Source organism: Oncorhynchus tshawytscha, linkage group LG12 (genome assembly GCF_018296145.1).
Source record: "Oncorhynchus tshawytscha isolate Ot180627B linkage group LG12, Otsh_v2.0, whole genome shotgun sequence".
Classification (NCBI taxonomy): domain Eukaryota; kingdom Metazoa; phylum Chordata; class Actinopteri; order Salmoniformes; family Salmonidae; genus Oncorhynchus; species Oncorhynchus tshawytscha.
The window spans coordinates 14,163,399-14,181,588 of record NC_056440.1 but is presented as its reverse complement, the minus strand read 5'-3'; the positions used below and the strand labels follow the sequence as shown (position 1 = coordinate 14,181,588).

Genomic DNA, 18,190 nt, shown 5'->3' with positions numbered 1-18,190 from the left:
ACCATCAATAACATGAACATGGGTAACAGGATTGGATTAAATAATAGTTATCTTACTAGCTAGCTAATTACCTGCTGGTTGAGACATGCAAAGAAAAGATAGCAAGCTAGCGCACATATTTAGCAAAACAATCAATATTATCATAATTACCTTCTTAGGCTAGAGTCTAGACGAACATGTAGCTAGCTACACAGTTCAAACTGCAATACGGTACCTTTGTTTACAGATCAACATGTGTTTTGAAAAAGAACAGGATAAGAGGTAACATACACATGAAGCAGCTGCTCGGCTGCAAACACTTCCTGATTGATAGTCCTACTTCACTGACTGGCTACACATTCAGCATCGAACCGTTGCACGGTGTTACAGAGACATAGGCTAGCACTAGAAACCACTCAACGCACAGTGGAGGTTTCCTGAACATAATATCATGCTGCCTACACCAACGCAAGACATGGATGGAAATCGACCGTTGACCCAAATGTCTTACTGCACCGTGGTAGATAAAAATGACCAGTGTAAATTCATATGCTACACGCATAAATATTCGGAGATGTTCAATGTTGGGTGGGTGTTAATAGCTAGTCATTTCCGTATATCTAACCATGCTTTTCGAACAACGTTAACTAGCTAGTTAACAGAGAACTGTACTAAATTGCTAGCTAGTTATTGGCATGTAGCTAGCAAACTAACATTACTTTTACATATCTCATCGATTTGGATGAGAAGCTCGTGCTGATGTGTTTTAGTTAGTGGCTAACAACAAGTATAAAAACGGCCACTAGTGGTGCCAAGATTGTTAGAAGAGTTAGAGATGTTGTTGTGACATGACGGCTAACATTTGCTTGTTTTCCTGTCCCAGTTTGACAAATGCCTCTGATGTGTGGAGCACAGATTTCACTGATGAGACATTGAACCAGTTTGTAAGTATATTTATTTCACCAAACCTGCAAAGAGTAGAATTTCCTTTCATTGTTTAATAACAAGAATGACACGCAGTATTATTTTCAGAGACGAAAGTTTGCCTTGAAGTCAACAGAGGATTATATCTTGAAAATGAGGTATGTTTTTCCCATCCTATTTTAATCCAATGACCTCATGTACTCCTCGGGATCCTTACAAGATCATTGACTTTTTTGGACACATTTATACATTCCATGTCTTTATAGTACTTACACATTTACTTGTGTTCCTCCCGTATCTTCTCCCAGGTCTGCGTGCGGCAGTGGGAGTGTGTCTGTATCAATGCAGGACAGCTGTGCAGTGCTCTGTGTAGGCACCAGTCCAGGGGACCTGAGTGTGACTCTGTCCAGACTGAAACAGCCCGAGGCCAAAGAGAAACTGAGAGAGCTGCTGTTTAGAATGGCAGACAGTCTGACTCGTTTAGACCATACAAGTAAGGTTTGGGACAGAGCCCTCATTCAGCATACAGAGTTATTTTCTTATCACACTGACTCTGATCTAGGGAAGTTCAAGAACTTGATAGTTTCTGGTACAGATTGTATGTGTACGCTTTGATCCAACACCAGCACTCCTTACTTAGTGTTCTCTGCTGTGTTGTTTCTGTCTAGGTGGCCCAGCCCCATTCAGTCCTGGAAAGAGTCCACACAAACGCAATACAGGTGTGCTGTGTTTTATTTTGTCTTGTTCCATCACAATAAGACCATAGCTCGTCCTCATAGCTATAAAGGTGTAAAGTAAATGGTCATCTTGCTCTTTCAGATTTTGAGCCAAGGAGACAGCCACAGAGTGGCCAAACTCTGGCAGTCAAGAAGCGTCTTCCAGGAGATTCTCTTATCAACCCAGGAACAAGAAGGTGCTGTACTTGTCTGAACCTGAAAGAGGGCACCCATGATCCTTCATATTGCATGGGCCCTAGTCAAAAGTAGTGCACTCCATAGGGAATATATCAAATATATTAGTTGTTACATACTCAAATCAAATGTATTTATATAGCCCTTCGTACATCAGCTGATATCTCAAAGTGCTGTACAGGAACACAGCCTAAAACCCCAAACGGCAAGCAATGCAGGTGTAGCAGCACGGTGGCTAGGAAACTCCCTAGAAAGGCCAAAACCTAGGAAGAAACCTAGAGAGGAACCAGGCTATGTGGGGTGGCCAGTCCTCTTCTGGCTGTGCAGGGTGGAGATTTTTACAGAACATGGCCAAGATGTTCAAATGTTCATAAATGACAAGCATGGTCAAATAATAATAATCACAGGCAGAACAGTTGAAACTGGAGCAGCAGCACGGCCAGGTGGACTGGGGACAGCAAGTCATGTCAGGTAGTCCTGGAGCATGGTCCTAGGGCTCAGGTCCTCCGAGAGAGAGAAAGAAAGAGAATTAGAGGGAGCATACTTAAATTCACGCTGGACACCGGATAGGACAGGAGAAGTACTCCAGATATTACAAACTGACCCTAGCCACCCGACACATAAACTACTGCAGCATAAATACTGGAGGCTGAGACAGGAGGGGTCAGGAGACACTGTGGCCCTATCCGATGATACCCCCGGACAGGGCCAAACAGAAAGGATATAACCACACCCACTTTGCCAAAGCACAGCCCCCACACCACTAGAGGGATATCTTCAACCACCAACTTACCATCCTGAGACAAGGCTGAGTATAGCCCACAAAGATCCCCGCCATGGCACAACCCAAGGGGGGGCGCCAACCCAGACAGGAAGATCACATCAGTGACTCAACCCACTCAAGTGACGCACCCCTCCTAGGGACGGTATGAAAGAGCCCTAGTAAGCCAGTGACTCAGCCCCTGTAATGGGGTTAGAGGCAGAGAATCCCAGTGGAAAGAGGGGAACCGGCCAGGCAGAGACAGCAAGGGCGGTTCGTTGCTCCAGAGCCTTTCCGTTCACCTTCCCACTCCTGGGCCAGACTACACTCAATCATATGACCCACTGAAGAGATGAGTCTTCAGTAAAGACTTAAAGGTTGAGACCGAGTTTGCGTCACTCACATGGGTAGGCAGACCATTACATAAAAATGGAGCTCTATAGGATAAAGCCCTGCCCCCAGCTGTTTGCATAGAAATTCTAGGGACAATTAGGAGGCCTGCGTCTTGTGACCGTAGCGTACGTGTAGGTATGTACGGCAGGACCAAATCAGAGAGACAGGTAGGAGCAAGCCCATGTAATGCTTTGTAGGTTAGCAGTAAAACCTTGAAATCAGCCCTTGCCTTGACAGGAAGCCAGTGTAGGGAGGCTAGCACTGGAGTAATATGATCAAATCTTTTGGTTCTAGTCAGGATTCTAGCAGCCGTATTTAGCACTAACAGAAGTTTATTTAGTGCTTTATCCAGGTAGCCGGAAAGTAGAGCATTGCCAAATTAACTGTTGTTTTTCTGTCCTTTTTCCAGAAAGCGTCCAGCAACCGGGGTGGCATTTGATGATGAAGATGATCAATGATGATTTGCTAAAGAGAAATGACCACAGTTGCCTTTCATCATCACTATCACATTTCTGCTGCATATAACAATTTAGTGCATGAATGTTATTTTATTCCACCGACACTACACCATTCGGCTGCAACATCATTTTAAAAATCTACCTATTTAATTCTGTCTACATGATGACATAATCTGCTTTTTAAGGACTTTTAATATGTGTCCCAAATGACACTATTCCCTATATAGTGCTCTACTTTTAACCATATGGGCTCAGGTCAAAAGTAGTGCACTAATTATGGAATAGGGTGCCATTTGGAAAACAACCATGATGATCATTACCTCAATCACTGTGAAAACTTGAAACATGGTTTTTAAATGTATTTTAATCTTGATTTGTGTAATAAACATCCATTTTTAAAAAAGCATAACGATCTCCTTGTGTATATAGACGAAGAGCCTCTAACTATTATTATTGTAATGGTGTGGGGGGGAACTGTTGAATAATGTCAGTCAAAACTCCTCAAATTAAACTCATATCACACTAGTGTTCTCATGACTATTGTAAGCAAAGTGCATATACGGTAAATGATTTGATCCAAATACCTCATGTTTTCAAGGTAGCAAGTATACTGTCATTTAATTTATGAACAAAACGATAGAAAGGACTCAACTGATGGTACCTGATTTATTTGTTTTGTTTAAAAATCCAGATCACCAAACGTGAAGCACAGAGTACAGAAACACCAGTAAAATCAGGAACAAGACCAGATGTTACTTTAAGACCCAATGTAACGCGAGAACAATATGAACAGATGCTTTACAACAGAATAATGTCAACAGACACATTTTCATAAAATATGAATATACATTTATATTCATATGCACACATATACTGCCTGGATAAATTCCAAAGCATTTTGCTACAGATGAAAGCTGAGTATTCACTAGAATGATTGAAGATGCATTTTCATCTCATAGTGTACAGTATTTGCACCCATGTGGATTTGCACCTAATTAAGTTAGGCTAACTGATATTTGCTGGTGTCTTAAAAAAAACAACCTGTGTTTAATAGTTTTTCTCCAGATACTTTTGTACAGTATGATCTGCACTGAAAATAAAACTTAGGGCTCGATTCACTACCGTTGACATTTAAGGATCATTTCCAATCGAGCCGACATGCAGACCGAATGCAGTCTCCACTAACGTGGGAACATTGCCTTTAAATGTAAATCACTCTACAACTCACATCTTCAGAGCTAAGGACTCAATCGAGCTCTAAGAAAATCCTCAATTTAACTTTCTTTCTTTTAAACCAAGCTTTGCTCATTGAAAACTTCAATGGCCTTTATCTAGTATGCACGGGGATGTGTTGGGTAGCAAGGTTTAATTAGATCAAATAATGATGAACACGATCCAAAATGGTAGTCATGAAGTTTTAGATATATGGATAAAGAGCCTCTGTAAATCACTGCATTTTTCTGTTGAATAATGTCAGTAAAAACTCCTCAGGACATCATCAAATGAAATGGATATATCACACTCCTATTCTCATATGTTTATTGTAAGCGAAATGAATGCAAGCGTTCAAAGTGCATGTAAATTATTTGGTCCAAATACCTAACGTTTTCAAGGTATAGCTAGAACACCGTAATTCAATTTAGGAACAAAACCATAGAAAGTACCCAGCTGATACCTGATTGATTTGTATTATTTTTTGTTTAAAAATCCAGATCACCAAACGTGAAGCACAGAGTACAGAAACAACAGTAAAATCAGGAACAAGACCAGATGTTACATTAAGTCCAAAAATATCACGAGAACAACATGGACAGATGTTTTACAACAGAATAATGTCAACTAACATATTTTCACAACATATAAATATATATTTATATTCATATGCACACGTACAATACACTGCCTGGATAAATTCCAAAGCATTCAGCTTTAGAGCAAAGCTGAGTATTCACTAGATTGACTGAATCATTTTTTCCATCCCATAGTATACAGTATTTGAAACCATGTAGAATTGCACCTAACTCTCATATTTGCTGGTGTCAAAAAAACATCTGTGTTAAATAGTTTTCCCCCAGATACATTTATGTAGTGAATTCTGCGCTGAAGAGAAAGTGAAAGTATCCTAAATGTTGCTCTTTTAAAAAAAAGTCAAGCTTTGCTCAGGGAAAACTTCAAATACCTTGATCTTACAAGTATTCAGAGATACATTGTGTGGCAACAGAAGTTAAATAGATCAAATTATCCAAAATGGGCCTAAATCACATTGATGTTCCTTTTGAGGTCACAGAACTCTAGTTAAAGTAGAGCATCACGGTCATCATTCAGTCTGAGTTAAAGGACACAAGTTTGTTTCATGTTCAATGCATCTTTCCTTACTGATTTTCAGATACATAACATAACATATACAGACAGCATTACTTAACACATCTCAAAAACAGGCATTGTTTCTTGTTCTCATATTATTTCCTGGACTTCAGTAAAACATTGAACCTACTTTACAGTCTGATGAAAACTAATTACAACAGTCCGTTTCCTCTACTTAATAGTAAAAGGATAACAACCCCACCACAGTCAAGGAAAATGAGCAAATACGTCCAAGTAGGTCTCACATTAGAAATCACCAAAAACATATGTTAAATTACGTTGAATTAGTCCGTGAAATAAATGAAGTGTCCTCTGAGAAGAATAACGATATATTATAACTGGCTCTTCACAACACAAACACTCCATGAAAATATCCAGTTCAAATCACATGCCAACATACTATTCAATAACATAAACCTTTCCCTTCACTAATGATGTGGTGCGGGTGTTCTTTAAATGTGCTCCAACTTCCAAAAGATATGTACGGTAAGCCAACTGCCTTTAAAGCATCTTGTAAATCATACAATCCATTTAAGTTCAAACTAAACAATGATCTGAAAGTTCAACTTCTTTGTCTCACAGTGATAGTAGTGCAGTAGTGTATGCTTGTTATTGTACATCTTGCACGTGACCTTAATTATTACACAAGAGAGTTATTATTAAGTTATTTTCACGGTTTTCAATCACTTCAATGATCTTGAGGATAACCTTCACTGTTAACTACATTATTACATTGTGTCCAAAATGTGATCTTCTTGAAAGAATCCAAATCATTATGAATTGTAGAAGCACAAAATAAAGCATTCAGTAGAAAGTGCTCTATTTATCATGACGAGACAAAAATATACTGTCCCCTGTCCAAATGAAGAGGCATTCTCTTAAAACAGGACATGTCGTGTAGCGTTCCTCTGTGACTCAATTCATCTAATAAAGTGATTTCAAATAAAAGGCCAACGATTCAGGACTCATGTCAAAACTTGGCGCTTTTTCCAAACGGTCATTTACTTCCCCCTATAAACCATTATTGCCAAATCGATCACAGATCACACATCTGTCCCATATACATTTCAATATCTAAAATACATCTTTCTTCTTGCCACAGAAAATATAGGTATTGTATATACTGTATATGTATGACACAACACTGGTTTGACTGGTTTCATGACAGCATGCTCTCAAGGCAGGTCAATTATTTTTTTAAAGGGGGGGGACATCATCTCTGGTTGAATAGGAACACTGGGGATGTGTCCCAATGGCACCCTACATCCTATATAGTGCACTACTTTGTACCAGGACCCTTAGCACCCTATTCCCTTCAGTACATAATGCACTTATTTTGAACAGAGCCTTATGGGGCCCTGATCAAAAGTAGTGCACTATATAGAGAATAGGGCCCTGGTCTAAAGTAGTGCACTATATAGAGAATAGGGCCCTGGTCTAAAGTAGTGCACTATATAGAGAATAGGGTGTCATTAAGGACACAACATTGTACTTTGGCAGGGACAGAACACATTTGACCAATGATGAACCACTAACTCACTGCGTCAAACAACTGAGGAAAGATTCAACTCAGTAAGGTGGTCATATCAGAAGCAATGATATGTTATTTTCTGACATCATCAACATTGAATGAAGCCAACCTACTAGCGAAGGCAACATGAATACCAAATCAAGCCTTGTGATTTTAGTCCTTACTAGACAGACCCCATTGGTTTTCAGTGTTCCCATTTATCAATACATTCTCAAAAATAAATACATTTAGACATTCCTATAACAACATATCTCTTATTAAAATACAAGCTGTCTCACTGTATCAGTATGCTTCCCATGATGACAGGGGCCTTGTCTTATGGACACTTCAGGCTTTAACTATGACCAATGACTCTGTGACAGCTTTGAGAGGCTCACTTCATTTCTCTGTCCCACTGCATCTCATTCTCTGAGTCCCATGCCTCAGTCTCTGTCACTGTTAGCTGTTTGAGGATAAAAATAACACTTATCTTACTTTCCCCTGGGTAGATGGAGACGGTTGTCTTCCAATCCAAAAATGAACAGGTACATTCTCTTCCTCTCTCTGACTAGTTCATGTTATTTCCTCATCCCATATTTGTCTATAGACATGCCCCCTATGAATTTCCTCCTTACACTTTGTCTGTCCAATCACACCCCCTCTCTGAGGTTCCTCCTCCCACTTTGTCTGTCCAATCACACCCCCTCTCTGAGGTTCCTCCTCCCACTTTGTCTGTCCAGGCTCTCTGAGCTTCCACAGTTCAACAGAGTGTATCTGTGTTAAAGGAGAGCTGCACCTGCCATGGAGAAACAAGAAGTGGTTAGTAAGGGGTAAAATACAGTTAAATGCAGTCCAGGGTCTTAAGAACAAATTCGTAACATATTGTACGAATTGGATTCATAACATATTATACAAATAAATGTAAAAAATAAAAATAAAGTCGTTTTTTTTTCAGGACGTAACATATTATATGAAATGGATATGACGTGGTACACAAAAAACAGGGAACCATTTTGTCTCATGAACACCACTTTTAAAACTACTGGCTGAAATTATATAAAAGTTCTGCAACATCACTTTAAGTTAAGTACTTCATACTTATTAAGTTGATAAGTGTGATATGCAAAGTGTGTCTATGTAGACAACATCCCATCCCACTTTCTCTGTCTTATGCTGCGTTCATATCATCTCGGAAAAAGTCTATTTGAACGGCCCTTCAACTGGTAATTACATGTACATTTGTTCATACTGGTCCCCCGTGGGAATCAAACCCACAACCCTGGCGTTGCAAGTGCCATGCTCTACCAACTGAGCCACACGGGATCAATTCCTAGTGGGAAACTCTTCATTCATCCCTGAGCTCCAACTTCCCCCAAATGCTGAACCCTGGTGTCACATATTAAGGAAATTACCTCGATAAAAGCATTTTCGGCAGTTAAATGCAACCACAAAACATTATTATTAAAAGCAATCTATTTATATGGGTTTTGAAGACAATCATTTGTTTGCGAGCATGATAGCTTTACTTTTAGTTTATGGTTGACGCAGCTTTTTTGCGATTAGCCAATTAGTGTTTCTCAATTAGTTTGAAGCACGTGAATGTTTTCAACTGATATTTACAACTTCACAACTGGGAATTACCACCTTCCCACTTGGTTATGAAGGCAGCATCACATCCCAACAAGTATTTTCTCTCCTCTTACCCTTTCCTGCCCCTCTCACCCTCTGCCCGCATCCTCTCCTCCCTCCTCCACTCTCACCCTCTGCCCACATCCTCTTCTCCCTCCTCCCCTCTCACCCTCTGCCCACATCCTCTCCTCCCTCCTCCCCTCTGCCCACATCCTCTCCTCCCTCCTCCCCTCTCACCCTCTGCCCACATCCTCTCCTCCCTCCTCCCCTCTCCCCTCTGCCCACATCCTCTCCTCCCTCCTCCCCTCTCACCCTCTGCCCACATCCTCTCCTCCCTCCTCCCCTCTCACCCTCTGCCCACATCCTCTCCTCCCTCCCTCCCCTCTGCCCACATCCTCTCCTCCCTCCTCCCCTCTGCCCACATCCTCTCCTCCCTCCTCCCCTCTCACCCTCTGCCCACATCCTCTCCTCCCTCCTCCCCTCTCACCCTCTGCCCACATCCTCTCCTCCCTCCTCCCCTCTGCCCACATCCTCTCCTCCCTCCTCCCCTCTCACCCTCTGCCCACATCCTCTCCTCCCTCCTCCCCTCTCACCCTCTGCCCACATCCTCTCCTCCCTCCTCCCCTCTCACCCTCTGCCCACATGCTTTCCTCCCTCCTCCCCTCTCACCCACATTTTGTTGCCCCTATCCTCCTCTCCTTCCCCCCTCCTCTGCCTTTCCTCCTCTTTCTCTCCTCTATTCCTCTCTCCTAGTCTCCCCCTCACCCTTTCCTCCTCTTTCTCTCCTCCTCTCTTCCCTCTCACCCTCTCCCCTTCCTTCCTCCCTCTCCTTCCTCACCCTCTCCTCCTCGAAGCTGATGAGGCCCTCATCGTCATCACTCTCTAGTTCCTCCGGTTCTTCGCTGACCAGGGCGTCGAGCTCCGTGTTGGCCAGCCGAGGTCTGAGCAGGGTTAGCAGGCGCTGCAGTGGCGACTGGCCTCCACCAGGGGGCGAACTCTCCTGCTGCTCCAGGTTGTCGCTCTGCTTCTTTGCAAAGTTCACAAATACCTGGATGGAGAGGAAGGGAGAGAACACAGAGAAATGAACAGACAGACAAGGGGATATAATTGAGACTTTTCAGCATCAATGTTTGAGCTGCAAGGCCTTCCTCAAGACAAATAACAAAAATGAAAGGGAGCAATGATCAATGTGTGTGCGTACACAGATTTAAAATCAAATTCTCTATTTTGCATATACATTTTCAATCTAATGATCTGTACTGTGTCCGTGTGGAAATGACTCGAGCACAGCGTGACAGTAACTCACGTTGTCCAGTGTGGTCTGGCTGACAGAGTAGTCGTCTATTCCCAGCACCTCCACCACCTGCTCCATCTTACTGAACACCTGGGCCAGGGAGATCCTCTCTGACTTCAGCTGGAACTGGACCTTAGTGTGGTGGCTCTCCTGGGAACACATTCAATTCAATGTCTTTTCTTCCTACCACTGATTCTGCTTCTAGCGGCTATTTTAAAGAAGAGTGCGCTTGTAATAACTGTGATAACTGTAATACATGTAATAACTGTGACAACTGTAATAACTGTGATAATTGTAATAACTGTAATAACTGTAATAACGGCGAAAATTGTAACAATTGTAATAACTGCAATAACTGCGATAACTGTGATAACTGTGACAACTGTAATAACTGTAATGCCTGTAATACCTGTAATAACTGCGATAGCTGTGATAACTGTGACAACTGTAATACCTGTAATAACTGTGATAACTGTGATAACTGTGACAACTGTGACAACTGTAAATACCTGTAATAACTGCGATAACTGTGATAACTGTGACAACTGTAATACCTGTAATAACTGCGATAACTGTGATAACTGTGACAACTGTAATAACTGTAATGCCTGTAATACCTGTAATACCTGTAATAACTGCGATAACTGTGATAACTGTGACAACTGTGCCAACTGTAATACCTGTAATAACTGCGATAACTGTGACAACTCTGACAACTGTAATACCTGTAATAACTGTGATAACTGTGATAACTGTGACAACTGTAATACCTGTAATAACTGTGATAACTGTGATAACTGTGACAACTGTAATACCTGTAATAACTGTGATAACTGTGATAACTGTGACAACTGTGACAACTGTAATACCTGTAATAACTGTGATAACTGTGATAACTGTGGCAACTGTAATACCTGTAATAACTGTGATAACTGTGATAATTGTGATAACTGTGATAACTGTAATACCTGTAATAACTGTGATAACTGTGATAACTGTGACAACTGTAGTACCTGTAATAACTGTAATAACTGTGATAACTGTGACAGCTGTAATACATGTAATAACTGTGATAACTGTGATAATTGTGATAACTGTGATAACTGTGATAATTGTGATAACTGTAATACCTGTAATAACTGTGATAACTGTGATAACTGTGACAACTGTAATACATGTAATACCTGTAATAACTGTGATAACTGTGACAACTGTAATACCTGTAATAACTGTGACCCAGGTTGTTTAAGGCAAAGCTGAACTGTGACAACTGTAATACCTGTAATAACTGTGATAACTGTGATAATTGTGATAACTGTGATAACTGTGGCAACTATGACAACTGTAATACCTGTAATACCTGTAACAACTGTGGTAACTGTGATAACTGTGATAACTGTGATAACTGTGATAACTGTAATACCTGTAATACCTGTAATAACTGTGATAACTGTGATAACTGTGACAACTGTAATACCTGTAATAACTGTAATAACTGTGATAACTGTGACAACTGTAATAACTGTAATAACGGCGATAACTGTGACAACCGTAATACTTGTGAAAACTGTGATAACTGTAATAACTGTGCTAACTGTGATAACTGTAATAACCTTGATAACTGTAATAACTGTAATAACCGTAACAGCTGTGGTAATTGTAATAACTGTAATACCTGTAATAACTGTGACAACTGTAATAACTAATACCTGTAATAACTGTGACAACTGTAAACTGTGATAACTGTAATACCTGTAACAACTGTAAATACCTGTAATAACTGTGATAACTGTGATAACTGTGACAACTGTGACAACTGTAATACCTGTAATAACTGTGATAACTGTGATAACTGTGACAACTGTAATACCTGTAATAACTGTGATAACTGTGACAACTGTAATACCTGTAATAACTGCATAACTGTGATAACTGTGACAACTGTAATAACTGTAATGCCTGTAATACCTGTAATACCTGTAATAACTGTGATAACTGTGATAACTGTGACAACTATGACAACTGTAATACCTGTAATAACTGTGATAACTGTGATAACTGTGACAACTGTGACAACTGTAATACCTGTAATAACTGCGATAACTGTGACAACTCTGACAACTGTAATACCTGTAATAACTGTGATAACTGTGATAACTGTGACAACTGTAATACCTGTAATAACTGTGATAACTGTGATAACTGTGACAACTGTAATACCTGTAATAACTGTGATAACTGTGATAACTGTGACAACTGTGACAACTGTAATACCTGTAATAACTGTGATAACTGTGATAACTGTGGCAACTGTAATACCTGTAATAACTGTGATAACTGTGATAATTGTGATAACTGTGATAACTGTAATAACTGTAATAACTGTGATAACTGTGATAACTGTGACAACTGTAATATCTGTAATAACTGTAATAACTGTGATAACTGTGACAACTGTAATACCTGTAATAACTGTGATAATTGTGATAACTGTGATAACTGTGATAATTGTGATAACTGTAATACCTGTAATAACTGTGATAACTGTGACAACTGTAATACCTGTAATAACTGTGACAACTGTGGTAACTGTGATAATTGTGATAACTGTGATAACTGTGATAACTGTGATAACTGTGGCAACTATGACAACTGTAATACCTGTAATACCTGTAATAACTGTGATAACTGTGATAACTGTGACAACTGTAACACCTGTAATAACTGTAATATCTGTGATAACTGCGATAACTGTGACAACTGTAATACCTGTAATAACTGTGATAACTGTGACAACTGTAATAACTGTAATAACGGTGATAACTGTGACAACCGTAATACTTGTGAAAACTGTGATAACTGTAATAACTGTGCTAACTGTGATAACTGTAATAACCTTGATAACTGTAATAACTAATACCCGTAACAGCTGTGATAATTGTAATAACTGTAATACCTGTAATAACTGTGACAACTGTAATAACTAATAGCTGTAATAACTGTGACAACTGTGATAACTGTGACAACTGTAATATCTGTAATAACTGTAATAACTGTGATAACTGTGACAACTGTAATAACTGTAATAACGGTGATAACTGTGACAACCGTAATACTTGTGAAAACTGTGATAACTGTAATAACTGTGCTAACTGTGATAACTGTAATAACCTTGATAACTGTAATAACTGTAATAACCGTAACAGCTGTGATAATTGTAATAACTGTAATACCTGTAATAACTGTGACAACTGTAATAACTAATACCTGTAATAACTGTGACAGCTGTAATGTCGGTGATAACTGTAATACCTGTAATAACTGTAATAACTGTGACAACTGTAATAACTGTAATACATGTAATAACGGTGATAACTGTGATAACTGTGGCAACTGTGATACCTGTGATAACTGTAATAACTGTGACAACTGTAATGACTGTAATACCTGTGATAACTGTGATAACTGTAATACCTGTGATAACTGTAATAACTGTGATAACTGCAATGACTGTAATACCTGTGATAACTGTAATACCTGTGATAACTGTGATACCTGTAATACCTGTGATAGCTGTAATAACTGTAATAACTGTGGTAACTGTGATAACTGTGACAACTGTAATATCTGTAATAACTGTGATAACTGTGGCAACTATGACAACTGTAATACCTGTAATAACTGTGATAACTGTGATAACTGTGATAACTGTGATAACTGTGATAACTGTAACACCTGTAATAACTGTGATAACTGTGACAACTGTAATACCTGTAATAACTGTGATAACTGTGATAACTGTGATAATTGTGATAACTGTGATAACTGTGATAACTGTAATACCTGTAATACCTGTAATAACTGTGATAACTGTGATAACTGTGACAACTGTAATATCTGTAATAACTGTAATAACTGTGATAACTGTGACAACTGTAATACCTGTAATAACTGTGATAATTGTGATAACTGTGATAACTGTGATAATTGTGATAACTGTAATACCTGTAATAACTGTGGCAACTATGACAACTGTAATACCTGTAATACCTGTAATAACTGTGATAACTGTGATAACTGTGACACCTGTAATAACTGTGATAACTGTAATAACTGTGATAACTGTGATAACTGTGATAACTGTAATACCTGTAATAACTGTAATAACTGTGATAACTGTGACAACTGTAATAACTGTAATAACGGCGATAACTGTGACAACCGTAATACTTGTGAAAACTGTGATAACTGTAATAACTGTGCTAACTGTGATAACTGTAATAACCTTGATAACTGTAATAACTGTAATACCTGCAACAGCTGTGATAATTGTAATAACTGTAATACCTGTAATAACTGTGACAACTGTAATAACTAATACCTGTAATAACTGTGACAACTGTAATGTCGGTGATAACTGTAATACCTGTGATAACTGTAATAACTGTGACAACTGTAATGACTGTAATACCTGTGATAACTGTGATAACTGTAATACCTGTGATAACTGTAATACCTGTGATAACTGATAACTGTAATACCTGTGATAACTGTAATAACTGTGATAACTGTAATACCTGTAATACCTGTGATAGCTGTAATAACTGTAATACCTGTGATAACTGTAATAACTGTAACGCCTGTGATAACTGTGATAGCTGTAATAACTGTGATAACTGTAATAGCTGTGATACCTGCGATAACTGTGATAACTGTAATAACTGTGATAACTGTAATAGCTGTGATACCTGTGATAACTTTAATAACTGTAATACCTGTGATAACTGTAATAACTATAATAACTGTTATATGTGGTCGTTTTCTTCAACTAAACTCAGTTGAATGAGCTGACTAAGTCTGGATAAGAACATCTGCTAAATGACTAAAATATACATTGTATGTGCACCTTTAGTACAGCCTCAGGGAAATTCCTGTTGAAGAATCTCACCACCTCCTTCACACTGGAACTGGTCTTGGTCCGGACTGTGATCATATAACCATCACCAAACCTGTGGAAGGAAGGAACACAACCAGGGTGAGTTGACAAGTCACCCTGGGTCAATGACTCTTTCCTTGATTCCTTGTATCCTATCTCCTAGGCTCCTTTATCCAATAGGTTATGAGAAGAAGATGAGGAGAAAGGATATGAGGAAGTATGAATTGAGAAGGAGTCACAGAATACATATAATTGACTTGCCTAATTAAATAGAGGTTACATAAATCTCTCTCTCTCTCTCTCTCTCTCTCTCTCTCTATCTTATATATATATATATATATATATATATATATATATATATTTATTTATTTATTTATTTATTTATGTATTGTTAAATAACAGGATGTGTATCAATCTTGGGGAAAAACGACAAGTTGAAAGGGTGGAGGAAGTTAAAAAAAGTCATTCAGAGGTGACTGCAGACTATATTGGTATGCCATATGTCTCTAACTTCTGGTTGGCCTAGCAACAGAGAAAGGCCAGAGCATGCCCATTAGCTATGTGTGTGTGTGTGACGTGTGTGTGTGTATGTGTGTGCGCGTGCGTATGTGTGTGTGTGTGCGTATGTGTGTGAACTTCTGACCTGTTCTTGAGGTGCTGGATGCTACCCAGGCATTTGAACCTGCCGTTGACCATGATGCCCAGTCTGGTGCACAGAGCCTCACACTCCTCCATACTGCAGACACAGAGACATTCCCATTTCACAGCTCCTCATTTCAGACATTTAGCAGACACTCTAATCCAGAGCGACGTACAGTCACCTCTATCAGCAGCATCAGAACCAGGTAGAAACAAATTAGTGCAGGTATGAATGCAAGGCTGGGAATACACAATTATTACCCAGACACCTCAATAATAAAGGTATTAGTATGCATATTAGCAACAAGTAGTATGCAGTACATGTCTGATGAGAATGAGTGTCTCACCTGTGTGATGTCAGCACCACAGAGCGTCCCGTCTTGAGGATGTCGAGGATGAGGTTCCAGAGGAATCTGCGGGCCTTAGGATCCATCCCTGTAGTGGGTTCATCCTGGAGGATAATCTGAGTTATTTACATCCTGTCTCACAAAGAATAGGACACAATCAGAGCGTCTCCTGTCTTATCCAGACCAGAATAATTGGATAAACTATCTACAGTATGTAATAATAATAATTAGGTGGGTGCTTATATTTGTCCTATTTTATTTGTCCTAAATATGTTCTGTCCATATCCCAATTCTCCCTGAGACACCCTCAGAGAGTGGGGTCACAGCCAGGGTCTGCCATTATTAATGGTGACCATGGAGCAATTAGGGTTAAGTGCCTTGCTCAAGGGCACATCAACAGATGATTCAGTTTGTCGTCTCGGGGATTTGAACAGCGACCTTTACGGTTACTGGTCCAACTGCAGGGCTACCTGCCACTACTATGTGTAGAGTGGGATATCACAACATAGTGATACATCTTTTAATGAGTGGCGATGAGGTTGAGTCTCACCAGGAATACGAGAGAGGGGTATCCGATGAGGGCGATGGCAGTGGACAGCTTGCGCTTGTTTCCCCCACTGTAGGTGCCAGCGGGCATGTCTGCATACTTGGACAGCTCCAGTTTCTCCAGGGCCCATGAGACCACCTGGGAAAAGAGAAAAGGAAATAAATAGAGGAACTTTTCAACAACAATGATTCAGTAAAATCACACTGTAAAATGCATAATGTGGAGTGTGTGTGTGTGTGTGTGTGTGTGTAGTAGCTGTACCCTTTCCTCGTCCTTCCAGGGGATGCCCCGGAGGCGTGTGTACAGCTCCAGGTGCTCTCTGGCTGTCAGGTCTTCAAACAGGGCGTCAAACTGAGGACAGTAGCCAATGCTCTGCTGCACCCTCAACAGCTCCTTCAGGATACTGACAACACAACACATGGACAGAGGGAGCCTTGTGAATCTCTCAACAACAACAACAGTACCTGGACCCGTATTCAAAAAGCATCTAAGAGTAGGAGCGCTGATCAAGGATCATGTCCTCCCTGTCCATGTAGTCTTTTCACTATGGATTTTAAGGCAAAGCTGATCTCAGATCAGCACTCCTACTCTGAGATACTTTTTGAATAGCGGCTCTGATACTACAAACTTCAGCTAACTTTAGCCACCACAAGCTAACAATCAATGAAAGTGATGGGTGCATGTGAGCATTTTTTTTAATGGGCAAATCAGCTTTAAAGACCCATCTGGTGTATGTCCCAAATGGCACCATGTTACCTATTAAGTGCACTACTTTTGATCAGGACCCATCAAAAGTATTGCACTATAAAGGGAATAGGGTGCGATTTGGGATGCAGGTCCGGTGCATATGTAAAGTACCTGCTCCCCCCTATGAAGGCCTCTCCTCCCGTGGTGCTCTCGTCTCCAGTCAGCATCTTGAAGGTGGTGGTCTTCCCTGCTCCGTTCACACCCAGGAGGCCGAAACACTCCCCAGGACGCACGCCCAAACATAGCCGGTCCACAGCCAAGATACGCCCCATCTTCCTCGATTTGTACACCTGACAGACACAGGACATTGAATTCATTGATAACATTAACACCTTGTGAGACTCTGTTGATCTTGAATAGAGTGGGCTGGGTCTCAAATGGCACCCTGTTGGCTATTTAGTGAACCACTTTTGACTGGGCCCTACGGTGCACTAGATAGGGAATAGGATACCATTTGGAGTTAAATAAAGGGGATCTCTGTATCTGTCTGACCTTGGTGAGGTTGTCAATCTTCAGCATGTCGTTGTCAGCTTCTCCTCTCAGTACTCTCCTTCTCTCAGAGGCCACATCCTCATCATCATCCTCTATGGGCTGGCAGCTGACTGGTACTCTCCTGTTATAAAACACACACACCCTCAGGGACAGCATGGAACTAGAACGCTGCAGTGGATCTTTTTGGTGTAATATATATATATACACACACACACACAGACACAGACACACACACACACACACACACACACAGACACAGA

General features: G+C 40.2%; 2 protein-coding genes across 4 annotated transcripts in view; one reads left to right on the top strand and one right to left on the bottom strand.

Moving 5' to 3' along the window:
- Positions 1-282: 282 nt before the first annotated feature.
- LOC112256160 (protein PAXX) lies at positions 283-3,838 on the top strand. Its single transcript, XM_024429194.2, has 7 exons — positions 283-567; positions 863-923; positions 1,012-1,061; positions 1,212-1,396; positions 1,572-1,622; positions 1,723-1,816; positions 3,377-3,838. Exons 1-7 carry the CDS (start codon positions 431-433, stop codon positions 3,423-3,425), a joined length of 627 nt encoding a protein of 208 aa, XP_024284962.1. The 5' UTR covers positions 283-430; the 3' UTR covers positions 3,426-3,838.
- A 239-nt stretch (positions 3,839-4,077) lies between these two features.
- Positions 4,078-18,190, bottom strand: part of LOC112245969 (ATP-binding cassette sub-family A member 2) — a 143,907-nt gene continuing 129,794 nt past the window's right edge. For all 3 annotated transcript variants that reach the window (XM_042331375.1, XM_042331377.1, XM_042331376.1), the window contains 10 exons: positions 17,931-18,051; positions 17,550-17,728; positions 16,953-17,094; positions 16,695-16,829; positions 16,145-16,248; positions 15,802-15,894; positions 15,129-15,231; positions 10,235-10,372; positions 9,767-9,976; positions 4,078-8,095 (listed from right to left, as the gene is read on the bottom strand). In XM_042331375.1, the coding sequence (XP_042187309.1) occupies positions 8,060-8,095; positions 9,767-9,976; positions 10,235-10,372; positions 15,129-15,231; positions 15,802-15,894; positions 16,145-16,248; positions 16,695-16,829; positions 16,953-17,094; positions 17,550-17,728; positions 17,931-18,051 (1,261 nt within the window). In that variant the 3' untranslated portion in view covers positions 4,078-8,059. The remainder of the gene's footprint in view (positions 8,096-9,766; positions 9,977-10,234; positions 10,373-15,128; positions 15,232-15,801; positions 15,895-16,144; positions 16,249-16,694; positions 16,830-16,952; positions 17,095-17,549; positions 17,729-17,930; positions 18,052-18,190) is intronic.

Coding starts and splice junctions, on each gene's coding strand:
- LOC112256160 (XM_024429194.2), top strand. CDS start 431: ATGCTGCCTACACCAACGCAAGACATGGATGGAAATCGACCGTTGACC. Junction 1,397..1,571: donor GACTCGTTTAGACCATACAA/GTAAGGTTTGGG, acceptor GTTTCTGTCTAG/GTGGCCCAGCCCCATTCAGT. Junction 1,817..3,376: donor ATCAACCCAGGAACAAGAAG/GTGCTGTACTTG, acceptor TCCTTTTTCCAG/AAAGCGTCCAGCAACCGGGG.